General features: G+C 38.8%; 2 protein-coding genes and 1 long non-coding RNA gene across 4 annotated transcripts; 1 reads left to right on the forward strand and 2 right to left on the reverse strand.

Annotated features, from left to right (window-relative positions):
* The first annotated feature begins 321 nt into the window (after positions 1-321).
* On the forward strand, positions 322-8,172 carry LOC117784078 (protein transport protein Sec24A). 2 transcript variants are annotated; one of them, XM_034621683.1, is made up of 11 exons: positions 322-911; positions 2,298-3,745; positions 3,857-4,221; positions 4,282-4,408; positions 4,662-5,161; positions 5,226-5,451; positions 5,511-6,133; positions 6,201-6,433; positions 6,498-6,595; positions 6,890-7,028; positions 7,091-8,172. In XM_034621683.1, the coding sequence occupies exons 2-11, from the start codon at positions 2,332-2,334 to the stop codon at positions 7,200-7,202; spliced, it is 3,837 nt and encodes a 1,278-aa protein (XP_034477574.1). In that variant the 5' UTR covers positions 322-911; positions 2,298-2,331; the 3' UTR covers positions 7,203-8,172. The 2 variants fall into 2 exon arrangements, with proteins under 2 accessions (XP_034477574.1, XP_034477573.1); XM_034621682.1 differs by having other exon boundaries at positions 2,298-4,221.
* Positions 8,173-8,181: 9 nt separating this feature from the next.
* On the reverse strand, positions 8,182-9,476 carry LOC117784085. The gene is made up of 3 exons (XR_004617402.1): positions 9,255-9,476; positions 8,860-9,188; positions 8,182-8,802 (listed from the first exon to the last, which is right to left on the reverse strand). It is a non-coding gene; the product is annotated as an uncharacterized LOC117784085 (long non-coding RNA).
* A 1,062-nt stretch (positions 9,477-10,538) lies between these two features.
* On the reverse strand, positions 10,539-12,948 carry LOC117784081. Its single transcript, XM_034621688.1, has 3 exons — positions 12,841-12,948; positions 11,380-12,767; positions 10,539-11,322 (listed from the first exon to the last, which is right to left on the reverse strand). The coding sequence occupies exons 1-3, from the start codon at positions 12,853-12,855 to the stop codon at positions 11,286-11,288; spliced, it is 1,440 nt and encodes a 479-aa protein (XP_034477579.1). The 5' UTR covers positions 12,856-12,948; the 3' UTR covers positions 10,539-11,285.
* Between the last annotated feature and the right edge of the window lie 1,542 nt (positions 12,949-14,490).

The following is a 14,490-nucleotide window of genomic DNA, read 5'->3' on the forward strand; positions in this document are numbered from 1 at the left end:
TCGCCTCCTTACTTTTTTACTGTTTCAGGAATTAAACGCAGAATTGGAGAATTTTGAATTATCTGAACTGCGCGCTCAATAGCTCGCTCGTTCATTTGAGCTTTTTCGTGATCTTTGCGAAGAAATAATAAAAAATCACTGAAAGCAGTTAAGGTGATAGAAAAACACAATTTTCTCATAATTTAATTAATAGAGCGAAATATTATCTTGTAAAAACTTTTTAATTAAAAACAATCTAAAACGAAACACTGCGTTCAGCTCCAATGAATTGAACTAAATGACCTACAACCAGGGATTTAGTTCGTTCGCTCACTAGTTCAATTGAACTTAGTACGAACGTTTGGACGTCAAATTGACGTGGCTCTAAATTTTAGTGTTTAGGTGTATTTTAGAGGCTGAAATTGCAATGCAAAAACTTTTGCACGCAATCGGTCCATTAAATTAAACGGTGAACTGGTGCTGGAACGGTGTTACAATATATTGCATCAGGTACGCACCAAGTACATAGGCGAAACGGGAAAACGGGAAAATCGCTCAGCGACAAACGGAGAGCGAGAGTGAGTGAGTGTGTGTGTGAGAATAGAGGCCGAGGCCCGCAAGGCAGCGCCGTTGTTCATTGTCAGCCAAGAAAAAAAAAAGTTTCGTTTGTTGCGTGCAAATTTACAAAGAATTGGTAACCAAAACTCTCACTGCAGCTGCAATCTCCAAAGAAACGCAGATAAAACAACTGGTGAAAACGCAGTGAAAAGTGAGTGCATGCTTCAGTAGCCAATTAACGAGCGTAGAAGAAGAAGAGACAACTACAAAGTGCAAGTGCTGGTCAAGTACACAGTGACACACACACGCAGCTACACACACACACGTTCCAACGCCCTTTTTCCAACGATACAATTAGTTTGGCAACAAGAAAGGTAAGCTTAAGTTATACATATGCATTATTCATTTATGTTCTTTTTTTTACCTTACACGTTCCCATCTGCCACGGCCACAGTCACTGCCCCTCTGCCGCTGTCGCTGCTTCTGCCCGACAGCGACGTCATCAACATAAGCTGAGTTATCTTTTATCTCAAGTAAAGCAAGTACATGCTAGTTATTGTTATCACATGTCCGTCTACAGTTGATAAAGCGCAGCATAAAGGCGCTCTGCTGCTCTCTCTCTCTTTTTCTTTTACTCTCTGAAGAGAGAGCTTTTAGTTATGATGATCAATTGCTGCTGAGCTTAAGCTTCCCCAATCGCAGTCTCATTCTCAGTTCAATAAACGCTTTATCAAGTTCGCAGTCTTTCTTTGATGTTAAATTTGTCACGCATTTATTCATTGTTCTGTATGTGTCTTCTTTATATATATATATATTCTTGCCATTAAATTAAGGCTTACACGACTTGCATTTGACGTCAAAATACTAAACACATTTGTTACGCAAAGTGCAATTCAAATGGCAATTACCATACATCAATAAAAGGCAACACTAGTTTCTAATTAGAACAAATTATACATATGTACTATATAATGTAGAAGTTTCGCTCAGTGTAGAAAACGAGTAGCGCCGTAACCTTGACTTCATTTACACCCTGACTGATTTTTACTTTTGGGTGCTATCGAGTTTTAGCCCATTTAATTATTGTTGGTTATTGATTTGATGTGCATATATTATTCAAAACAATGGCAAATACGTTAAATACATACAGTAAATTGCGTAAATCAATTGGAGTATCTATTGGTGGCACATTCCACAATCTGTGGCAATGACAATGTCAATTGTTGTAATTGTTAAACGTCTGTTGTTATCTGAGCACGTTTGGCTTTGAGACTGCTTAATTTTGAGTTAACTACGTTTGGTTTTCAGCTGATAAGATAAAACGTCAAATTTAAAGGCACACCGATGACTTGATACCCTTTTGACTGATCGTTGACATGCTAGTTGTATTATATAATATACATATATATGCAATCTGTGAGATACGTTGAGATATCACAAGGCACAACAAAGTTTTTCATACTAAAGTTGGAATTTCATGTGATCTGACAGATTTATTATGTTAACTCGACTCAGATTGCCGTAATGATCAGGAATATATATACTTTATGACATCTGAAACCTTTTCTTTTATGACACGTTACACATTTCATAACAAAATTATAGTACCCGCTGAAAGGGTATCAAAAACAATAGTTTACCTTGCTCGGTCTTCATTAAAAATAAAATTACCCTTCAAATGATGTGTGATAAAGTTCGAGGAATTCATAAATTCAATAGAAATGTCAATGACTAATGCGTATCTTTTTTCTGTATTTCAGCTGCATCTCATGAATTAAAAATACGGATCGCAGAATGTCCGCATATAATACAAATTTAATGCCAGCTGCGCTAAATGGCAGCCAAGCCGGCTTGGTAAATGGTCAGAATGTGCCACAGCAGCAGCAGCAGCAACTACAACAGCAACAGCAACAACTTCTTCAACAGCAGCAACTACAACAGCAGCAGCAACAGCTCCAACAACAACAACAACAACAGCAGCAACATGGAGCGCCGCTTAAGCCACAACCAACGCAGTATCCTTTCAATGCCACGCCCCAAATTCCTGCGCCGCAGCCGCAATTCGATAGCAATGTGATGAACAAGTTTATGCCGCCGCCCTTGAGTAACGGACCAGCGCCAAGTCATCTGCCCGCTCAAGTACGTCCGCCCACGCTGAACGGACCCACGACCATCTCGCCAGCTGCTTCGGTGGCGCCTGTAACCAATGGCAGCAATGGTGCCCTCAGCGCCAACTCCTCGCGCACCGCATCGCCAGGTCTGTTGACGAACAACGTGAGCCTGGCCTCCATGGAAGCAGCGCCGCTGCCAGCTCCATCAGCAGCAGCGTCGCCTAATGTGCAGTTTATGCCGGGTCCGTTGGGCAGCACAGCAGTGCCTGTGGCTCAGGCTCAGCAGTTGTCCAATAGGCAGCCCCAGCAGCCATCTCCTACGTTGGGCGCCACGTTTGTGCCTCCCCAGCAGTCCGTGCAGCAGCCAGCGGTTAGCCAGGTTGGCAGCTTGGCCAGCAACTTGCAGAACATGAATTTGAATCCCAGCAATAATAGCATGGCGCCGTCTGTTGCCGCATCCCTGCCACGCCGGGATTATCGAGGCGTCGCTGTGGGCTTGGCTGGCCCTGCTCGTCAGCTGGACAACAGTGGCGCCAATGCGCTGCTTGCCACAAGTGACACAACGCCCAACATGCAGAATCCCATGGCATCGCCATTCAACGCCACTGTGCCCAGCAATCGGAGTCCGGCCAGCGTTTTTGGTGCTCTCAATGTGACGCCAAAGGTGGCTGCCAAACCGCTTCAAGCGGACAGTCAGAAGATAGCATACGGTGTTCCACCACCACCAACAGCAGCAGCAGCAGCAGCAACGGAGCAGAACAACAACAACATGCAGCGGACAGCGCCACCGCCGGCAGCGCAACGTCCTGGGCAACCACAGTGGCAGCTTCCGAATCCTCAAGTGCTGCAGAAAATGGTGCCGCCATTAACACAAGCTGTGCCGTCGCAGGTACTGTTGCCGCCTTTTGGGCCACCAACAATCGCAGAGAAGCAGCAGCAGCAGCAACAACAGCAGCAACCACAGCAACAGCAACAACCACAACAACAATATCCATATAAGCAGGCTTATCCCCAGACAATGCCTCCACAGCAACAGTTGCCACCACAACAGCAACATTTGCCTCCCCAGCAGCAACAGTTGCCGCCACAACAGCAACATTTGCCTCCCCAGCAGCAACAGTTGCCACCACCACAGCAACAACATTTGCCTTCCCAGCAGCAACAGTTTCCACCACAACAACAACAACATTTGCCGCCACAGCAGCAACATATACCACTCCAGCCGCAACAGTTGCCGCCTCCAGGCATGTTTGGAGCCCAGCAGATGCCCAGCAATGCTCCATTGCAGTATCAAGCGCAGGGAGCAGCAACAGCGCCTCTAAGTGTTGCCCAGCAAGGATTCAGTCGACTGTGGGGACAGGACACCATTGATCTGATGCAGAACAGGCATATTTTAACGCCGGCAACGTTGGCGCCACCAAAAGTGGTGCTGCATAATCAGTTCCACGAGTCCATCAACTGCAATCCGAGCATCATGCGTTGCACTCTGGCCAAAATCCCCGAGAGCAATTCGTTGCTGCAAAAGTCTCGTTTGCCACTTGGCATTGTCATTCATCCATTTCGAGATGTCAACGTAAGTTTACTTAGATTTGGAACTTGCTCATTAACTAATGATATTTACTCTTGAACATAGAGCTTGCCTGTGATTCAGTGCATCAATATTGTACGTTGCCGACTGTGCCGCACCTACATAAATCCCTTTGTCTATTTTGTGGACAGCAAAATGTGGAAGTGCAATCTCTGCTATCGCGTTAATGAGCGTAAGTTAATCCTCGAACAGTAATTATAGTTATACTTTATCATTCCACTTAATTGCAACAAGATCGGTTAAACATAATGGTAGTTAAGTCTATTTTAAGCAACGCTTAAAAGTATACAATAATTTTTATATCGCTGAAGCTTAAAATTGATTGCTACAATCTATATATATAAAACTCTTTGACCTGACTGATTTACTGATCATTGTGCAGCCCAAATAATATATATTTAAATTGACTTCCTTGCTCTCTGCAGTGCCCGAGGATTTCCAGTTTGATCCGGCCACAAAGACGTACGGCGATGTGACACGTCGACCCGAGGTGCGATCCAGCACCATTGAGTTCATAGCGCCATCGGAGTACATGCTGCGTCCTCCACAGCCGGCCATGTATCTGTTCCTGTTCGATGTCTCGATCATAGCTCAGCAGAGCGGTTATCTGGAGGCCGCCTGTTCGGTGCTTAATCGACATTTGGATGAGATGCCGGGCGATGCGCGCACCCAAGTGGGATTTATATGCTACGATAGCTTTGTGCACTTTTATAGCATGGCCGAGGGTCTGAATCAACCGCATGAAATGACACTATTGGACATTGATGATCCGTTCCTGCCGCGACCAGACAGTTTGCTGGTCAATCTAAAGGAGTGCAAGGAGCTGGTGCGGGATCTGCTGAAGCAGTTGCCCAAACGATTTGCGCACACGCATGATCCCGGCTCGGCGTTGGGTGCTGCCCTCCAGGTGGCCTTCAAGCTGATGGTGAGTTATCATAAAGATTTTACCAATATCCTGCGACTTTTAATTTACTTATTCATTTCCACAGCAAGCATCTGGCGGTCGTATAACCGTCTTTCAATCGTGCCTTCCCAATAAGGGACCTGGGGCGCTGGAGCCGCGCGAAGATCCCAACAATCGATCGGCCAAAGATGTGGCGCATCTGAATCCAGCTACGGATTTCTACAAGCGCTACGCTCTCGAGTGCTCTGGCTATCAGATAGCAGTTGATATGTTTCTGATGAATCAACAGTATAGCGATATGGCCACCATCTGTAAGATTAACTGATTTGCTTAACCTTTATCTTTGTTAATATTGTTTCTACTGTTGCAGCTGGCGTTAGCAAACACAGCGGTGGTTGCGTGCACCACTTCCCGCTCTACCAGAAGACCAAGCAGCATATGGTGGACTCGTTTAGGCAGTGCTTCAAGCGTTATCTGACCCGCAAGATTGGCTTCGAGGCTGTGATGCGGATACGCTGCACACGCGGCTTGCAGGTGCACACATTCCATGGCAACTTCTTTGTGCGCAGCACGGATCTGTTGTCGCTGCCCAATGTCAATCCGGATGCGGGCTATGGCATGCAGATATCGTACGAGGAGAGTCTCACCGATGTGAAGACCATTTGCTTCCAGGCTGCCTTGCTCTACACGAACAGCGAAGGAGAGCGACGCATTCGGGTGCATACGGTCTGCCTGCCGGTAACTGCATCCTTGCCGGAGGTGATGCACTCCGCTGACTCGGAAGCCATTGTCGGTTTGCTCTCCAAAATGGCTGTGGATCGTTCAATAGCATCGAATCTTTCCGATGCCCGCGATGCCTTCATCAATGCGACCATCGACGTGTTCAATGCATTTAAGATTGCACAAAATCTTCCATCTGGCCAATCTGGACAGTTGATAGCTCCACGCAGTCTGGCCCTCTTGCCACTCTACATTCTAGCGCTGCTCAAGCACGTAAGCTTTTATCCATTTCAAATAATATTGGCTTTTATATTTATGTATTTCTTTTTTCGTGTTATAGCCCGCTTTCCGTGTGGGCACAAGCACGCGTCTGGATGATCGTGTGTATGCAATGGACTGCATGAAAACGCTGCCGCTGGACCAGCTCATGAAATACATCTATCCGGAGCTGTATAAAATCGATGGACTTATCTATCATGCGCGCAACTCCAACGTGAGCACGACGCAAGACGACGACGACGATGATGATGATCTTTTGCCAGAGGTTCCACGTTTGCAATTGTCTGCGGAACAGTAAGTTTCCACAAACCTAAACAGATCTTTCACTTTAACCAATTGTTAATCTATGGCATTACAGTCTGGACTCACGTTCGATATTCCTGATGGACTGTGGCTCGCTGTTAATGATATATGTGGGCATTAACGTACCTACCGATGTTCTACAGACATTGTTTGGTAAGTTTTGAATATACAATTAGCCACATAATTACTTTGTCAAGGAACGAAATTCACAAAATGTATTTTTTAGAGAAAACAATAAATATCAGTGTCGCCACAGAAAACAAAACAAACTGAAAATCTCCCAAAGCGCCATACATTATTGAGAGATTTTCGGTTGGTCTCATTTTCTGTGGCACTCCTGTATATATATTTGAAGCTTTAATTTGGAATTAATTAATAAGTTTTATTTTTTTTATTTTGTCAGTATCAAGAGTAATAATTAATATTAATGTGGTTTATCTCTTACAGGCATCAGCTCGACGGCAGAATTGTCGGATTATGTTTATGGCTTACCCAATGTTGTCAGCGCTGAGAATGATGTGCTAAAGCGTTTCATATTGCGTCTGAACTACGATAAGCCCTATGCGCCTCTAGTGCAAATCATCAGGTAAGCTCAACAGAATTTAAATACATGTTTAAATACATATTATAATACTACAATTTTTGCAGGGATACGAGCACGGCGAAGGCTCAATTTATTGAGAGATTAACGGACGATCGCAGTGAATCTAGTTTGTCATACTATGAATTTTTGCAACACATTCGGGCTCAGGTTAAATAGTATATAAGCAGAAAATCCTACTACTATTGTATACAACATAAATATGAGTTTCTACGAACCTAAAAAAAAAAACTCTGGTGACTAAAAAACGACTCAACTCGACTAAATGCAGGCGGGCCAGGCGATTCAACTGCTACCAGCCAATTAATAAGGAAATGTAGAGATGTAAACAATGGAGAGTGTTAAATATAATAATATAGTTAACTAGATAACATCAAGTGTTGCACTTAAAAAATCAAGTGCAAACACTGCCACGAGATCAATCTATGCTCGTTCGCAAAAAAAAACAAAGAGTTGTGTCCTTGGCTTAGATAATTTTAAAAGTGCATGTATTTATTTATATTTGTTGATTTGTTGCACTAAAAATAATACAAAACAAAAATCACCACCTACAAATAATTAATTCAATAAATCGATGCAATGAAAGTCAAATCCTGTCACAACACACATTTAGTAGTCCTCATAGCCTGCAAATACTAGTTAGAAGAGTCAAGAGCAAAGTTATTTATTATAGCAATAAACAGAAATTGTACAATTGTTTTAGTTTATTAGTCACATTTGCTTTGCGTTTATAAAAACAAAGCTTTACAATTCTAAACAATTGTTTTACTTTCCCCGTCTTCTAATTTATATATTTTACTAATATTTAGCTGCTTGCAACATTCACACAGACACATTGTTATTGTTTTTTTTTTTTTTAATTTTGCCCTTTAGCTGTTTTCAGTAGTATTTATTTTCCAAAAAATAATTTTACATATTTATATTTAAGTTGTCGGTATGACTAAATCGATGGTGTCGAGTTTATTGCGAGTTACGTGTAGTTCATTGTAGTTAGCCAACTTAATTCAATGATTGTATTGGGAACAGATAGATATTTGGTATTGTGTGCATAATGCATTGGACTGCTATGGAATGTTTGTCTTAAGCTGAAAAACAAAATAAAATATACATAATAAATCAGTATACAAAACGAAAGAAATTGTTTTGTACGTTTCAAGATTTATTTCATTAAATGTATAAGCTACCCAAACGAAATTAAATACCGTATGCTGTACTATAAACTATAAATCATATATACATTATACATAGAGAGAAAATAAAAAATTTTAAATAAAGTATAAAGTTTTCATCGTTTTAATTTTTTAGTTGATCGAATTTATCTCGAAATGTAATACTTATTTGATTAACTAAGTCCATATGCGAAACTCCAAAAACGGTTTAATGAAATCAATTCTTAATGGAAGAAAATGCCCCATATCGATGATATGATGGAATACTTCGGGTTTTATTTCGTAAGAGTATATCAAATACTCGGTTTCAGTTATACATAACCTTCAGGATCAGTCCACAGATTTCTAAAAATTAATTTTTTAGTTGTGTACCAATTTAATTGATCGAATTAATTACGAAATGTAATATTTATTTGATTAACTAGGGCCCAATACGAAACTCCAAAAAAGTTTTAAAGAATTCAATTCTTCATTCTAAATGCTTCATATCGATGATACGTATGATGAAATACTTCGTGTATCATTTGGTAAGAGTATATCAAATACTCGGTTTCAGTTATACATAACCTTCAGGATCAGCCCAGAGATTTCTAAAAATAAAGTAACAAATCTTATTGGAAATCTTTCAATTGGAAACAAATACTTACGGATTAAAGTAAGGCGATCGAGGTGGATATTTCATTTTCGGCTGAACACATTGAAATGCTGCATACATTTTTGCTGGCTTTTCAGTGACATGTTTTGGTTTTTCTTTTCTTGGGCAATGGGTTAATTCTACATGTTTCACTAGGAATTGGAAACTTATATAGACATTATCACATAGCTTGCATTGAAAATGTTTGTCAGCTTCAATCTTTTTCCTTATCAACGTTGCCTCATGATAGCGCTTGTTCATCGATGATCTCGTTCATTGACATTCCACTTGTTCCATGGCATTATCCTGGATACTATATAGTCGATTCGACGTCATTTGTAGCTGATTATCAAATAAATAAATAGATACTTTTTGCACAATTTCTACATTTAATCAAACTAAACTTACATTTGGATTTCGTTCCATATTTTTAGAACTTTTTTAGTGAATTTGTCTATTTATATATGTATGTTTTTTATATTTATAGAATATATCACAAATGTTATAATTATTGTGTTAATAGCTCTTCCGTTCGTTTGTTTCATTTCTCTTTAGAACTGAATTTGTCGCGAGTTGAAATGAAACTGTATGAAGGATGAATGAGAGAGAGAATGAGATAAGCAGTCTTCGCGTGGTACTCTTGTATGTGTGTGTGTGTGTGTGTGTGCGTGTTTACAAGTGGATTGTGGATTGTGTTTTGTATAAATATATGTACGTACATGTGCATATGTACAAATTACTGTTTTCCTAAAAAATTAGTGTTGATCAGTGGTTGCTTATTGATAAAAATAAAAGGCATGTATACAAATGTGTGTATGTATGTATTGTATACAATATAAACATATAAACTGTGGAACTTGTCGGACCCGCATCTTTTTACGTTCTTGGTAACACGGGCTAAAATTTTCTATAATTAGATAACTCAAGAAAAACACAACAGGTACTTGACAAATTTCAATTTGAATTTTTGATTGATCGGATTGAAGGGACTCAGGTTAAAGACAAAAAAAAGGCATAACATGTGAAGACATGCTTAAAAGAAAAGAAGGATGAGGCAAAACAGATATCTGTATGTACCTGTCATATTTCCACTACAAAATAAGTGTGATCTCTTCATGTTCTCTTTATCATATCAGATCACATCAATCATCTGTCACCCATCAAAAATATTGTAATTGAGCGATTTGATTTATTGTATATGTAAATCAAATCAAAGCTGTCAGGTCTTTTAATCTCAATGCTGTTTATATATTTGTAATTGAACAAAACATTTTTACTTTTTGAAATGTACGTCAAAAGATCTTAATGTCAGATTTGAAATATTCGATGATAAGCTGTAATAATTACATAACACATTTTCAAGACATTTTGCTTAAAAAATTAAACAGCATAGTGTCCAGAATCATGTTCGAAAATTTATGCAATTCGAAATAATACCCTCCTAAGAAAAAAATGGTTTCCCAAATTAGTTCGGTACTTTTAATTTTGTTTCATTATCAGCGAATTTCTAGCGTATTTATAATTTTTTATCAAGATTGTACAAAAATACAAATGTACTTACATATATCACTGCCGTTCAGCTAAAAAATAATGAATTTTTTGGGAATTATAAAATCAGTAAATGGACATTTCTTAATGAAATGAAAAGATCTTAAATATCTTGAGTATTCGTCAGGATAAAAACAATTTGAGTTATAATATTGCATTTATTTGATACATAAAATAAGTAACAATTGTTTCTTAGCTAAATAACAATTATTGATTTCAATATACTTACAAATGGTTCCAACCAAAAATAAAAAATATTTGAACGACAGCAAAGTTGTTTTCCACATTGATCGTTAGTCCCAACTGAATTCAGTATATGCTTTATACATACATATATGAATCTTTTTGCTGACGATCGAATTTTTGAGCAATAACGAACACAAGAGAAAAAAAAACGGCCATCCAGCGATTTGTTTATTACTTCGAGTGTCGCGGACGATGAAAAAAGTCTCAAGTGGATGGATCGAGTTACGAAACCTTATACATATACATATACAGCTGCACAATAAATTTTAGTTATCAGCAAAATTTGTTTTGTGTATATGTATGAAAATCAACGACTTGCTTCGGGTTCTGGTTTCGTCTCGATGCTTCGGAAACTTTAATGTTCTTCTCACGACGTTTTCATAGTTATATATTATACATATAAGTACATATTTAATACGTACAATACTAAAGATATTTTTTTTTTTTTTTCAAAACTATTGAGCTCAATTAAACGGTTTTGATAACAGATTTAAATGCTATGTCCGGTCGCTTTTGTAATGCGATAAGAAATGAAAATCTGTGCAGTATTTGATTATAATAACTTATATGAATAGAACACATGTTATATATATATATAATATATATATCATATATAACAATTCAGCCTGTTTTGAATCCCATAGCTTATGGAATGTGATTATCGTAGTCCACCCAGAGATTTCTAAAAATACAAAAGTATTTAAATATTCAGATTTTCAAAAGACTGTTTTTAACATACGGATTGCAGAAGGGAGAACGTAGCGCATATTTTTGCTTTGGTTTCGACAACATCAAAGGATTCACCGATGATTGATGCACTTCCTCAGTGGGTGACTTGTATTTGGAGGCGGCTTCATTGGCGGGATTGTAATTGGCAGCTGCAACGGCATTCAGCAATTTGGTGCTCCAAACTTTCCTTTTACTAGTAGGTTTCTTAATGTCACCATCGGCTAATGATGGGAGCGGTTTCTGAAATTTGCTGCTCCAGACTTTATTAATGGGTGTATTTATTTCACCATCGGCTGATGATGGTGGCGTTGGCTGCGTTGGCAGTTCTGGCTGGGATGTGGGCGTGGCTGCAACTGTGGGAGGTGTTGGATGTGGTCCATGTCTGACCAGCATGTGCTTCATCAGATTGTATTCAAGTCGGTAGCTTCTCTTGCAATAAGGACACCTGAATACCTTTGTGGTGCACTTCTTCCTTAGCTCCGGCGACATGTTGTGCATCCTTTGATGTATAATCCGGCACACTTCTGTTCTCAGCACCTTGCCACAAAGTTCACACGTGAATTTTGTTGATTCCGTTGACACTTTGTGGTCCTGTATAGTTGAAGTTGCTCCAGGAGCAGGAACAGGAGCATTAAGGGGAGCAGGAGCACGAACGGGATCAGGATATGTGCTATTCATATTTATTATAGGCGGCACATAAACTGGGAATTGTGGAACTGACACAGGATCAGGAGCAGGAACGGGAACAGGAGCAGGATATGTGCTATTCATATTTATTATTGGCGGCACATAAGTTGGCAATTGTGGAACAGGTACTGAAACAGAAACAGGAGCAGGATATGTGCCATTTATATTGATAGGCTCCATATAAGGACGAAAATGTGGTGGTGGTGGCACCGGAGTGACTCCGCTGTTTCGGTTTATCTGTGCCGCATGCATTCCCAGATGATTCCGTAAGCTGTCAATGTTGTTGAAGGGTTGCTTGCACAGGAAGCAGGGTATGTGCATTATGTATCCAGTTGGAGCGTAGTTGTAGGACAGCAGGGTCCTCAGTGAGGGCATGTCCAGGTCCTGTGTCTGCGTCTGCGTCTCGTGCGGTGATTGTGGCGGTGTTGCCAGCAACAACGGCATTTGTCCCACATTTGAGGTTATGTGCGGTATATAACCGGTATCATTTAAATTGGCTTGTCCCACATTTGAGGTTATGTGCGGTATATAACAGTTGCCATTTAAATTGGCATGTTCAAATATTTGCTGACTATTCGCATAATTAATCGTATTGGCTTGTGGGCGATAAGTTCCAACAAATTCCACTTCACTATCGCTATCATCATCATTATAGTATTCCCCATTGAGCGTGGACGCAGGACTTTTGGGTAGCTCAAATTTCGTTCCAAGCTGTGGTTTAAATATCAAAATATTGGTTAACCCAATCGCATTTCATAAATAGAAAATGTGCACTTGAACTTACAATTTGGTTATCCATAAAGTACAGTTATTATTAATTACCAATTCAAAATAATAACAAATCTTCAAACGTTGCGACGCCACCAGCGAGGTCTTGTCATCTAAGAATTCCACAACGTACTGAAACGTTTGTTTTGCTCTCCCATGCTTCTTATATATTTCGCTGTCAGCACAGGCAAACATACATGCATGCATGCATACTTGTTTACAAATCCACATCGCTCTCACACACACACATGCACGATCGTTTCTTTGCGGCGCTACAGGATTCATATTGCGCTCTCTACCTGCTACATACATTTGCTTAACATGTGTATTTTTTTTGTTGTTTTTCCGTTTTCGTTTTAACCTCACGCTAAGAGTAACATTTAATAAAAAGAAATAAGAGCGCTTGGCACTTAAACCCACACACACACACACACATAATGCAAATATAACAGTCTGGCTAAGCATCGTATTTACGTAATATTTGTTGTGATGGACGGACTTGAATACAGGCGGACTTAAATTCGCTAAAAGAGATAACTAAAATGGTTGCTATGCGCTCTTATTTTATTTATTAATTTTTTGTATTCTGTTATTTGAATTCGTTTGCATTTTTACCTACAAATACCATTTATCGGGGCCTCGATGGGTTTACTGTTCTTAACAGATTCCAGCATGGTTTGGAACACTTTTACAAAATTATTTGTTGTCCTGGATTTATGTACATTAATATTTAAAAATTACTTAAAATTTAAGCTGGGTTTATCAAAAAAAAAAAAACTGAAAAATGGTACCATATTCGAAAAACTAGGGTCAATTCTAAGATGTTTTCACCGAGAAACTATAGTTCTAAAATCAATTTCTAGTCCCCGTTTTTTGAGTTGAAAAACGTGTTTTTTTTTAATATATATTTTTAGTCCGATCCTGACAAGATTGGTATCAAAACTCGTGTTAAGACCAGGACTTTCAAATACAAAGACAAATTGTGCTTAAAACATAATTTTCGTCTTGCAAGGACTAAAAACGTAAGGGTAAAAATATCTTAAAATTGACTTTTGATTACGAATATGGGGTACCATTTTTTTTTTTTTTTTTCGAAAAAATCGTTGCACCCTAATATACACTCATAATTAAAAAACCTTAAAAATAGTTTTTATTTTAGAGCAAAAAATTGAACGAATAAAATAATAATTATTCCATCAGTATTATTATTTTTACTATACAAATATTCAAAATTGGTAATTATATGTCAATAAATAGATTTAAAAAAAAATCCCTTGTCAATCGAATTTAATTACCGATTCATTAAGAGTTAAATAAATTGTATTTACTATTTAAATATTTTTGATATTTATCAACATTTTTTTGTTATGCAAATTAAATTAAGGAAGTGTCAGATACATCTAAAAAAACTCTTTTGAATAATTTAGTTTTTGTAAAATACGATATCAACCCGGAATATATCTACCTGCACAGGTAGCTTAATAAAACAGGCTCAATCATGTTCAATCATCAAATTTTTGTAAATTATGCAACGAAAATTATAGTAGGAGTAATGGAACAAACAAATCAGCCGTCAACAGTTCAACATAGATCAAGACTTTGACTCGAGCCGTATAATTAGCAGTATAATTATCAGTCCAAATTAAGTATATTTATTTGTTTTGAA

Source organism: Drosophila innubila, assembly GCF_004354385.1.
Source record: "Drosophila innubila isolate TH190305 chromosome 2R unlocalized genomic scaffold, UK_Dinn_1.0 1_C_2R, whole genome shotgun sequence".
NCBI lineage: Eukaryota > Metazoa > Arthropoda > Insecta > Diptera > Drosophilidae > Drosophila > Drosophila innubila.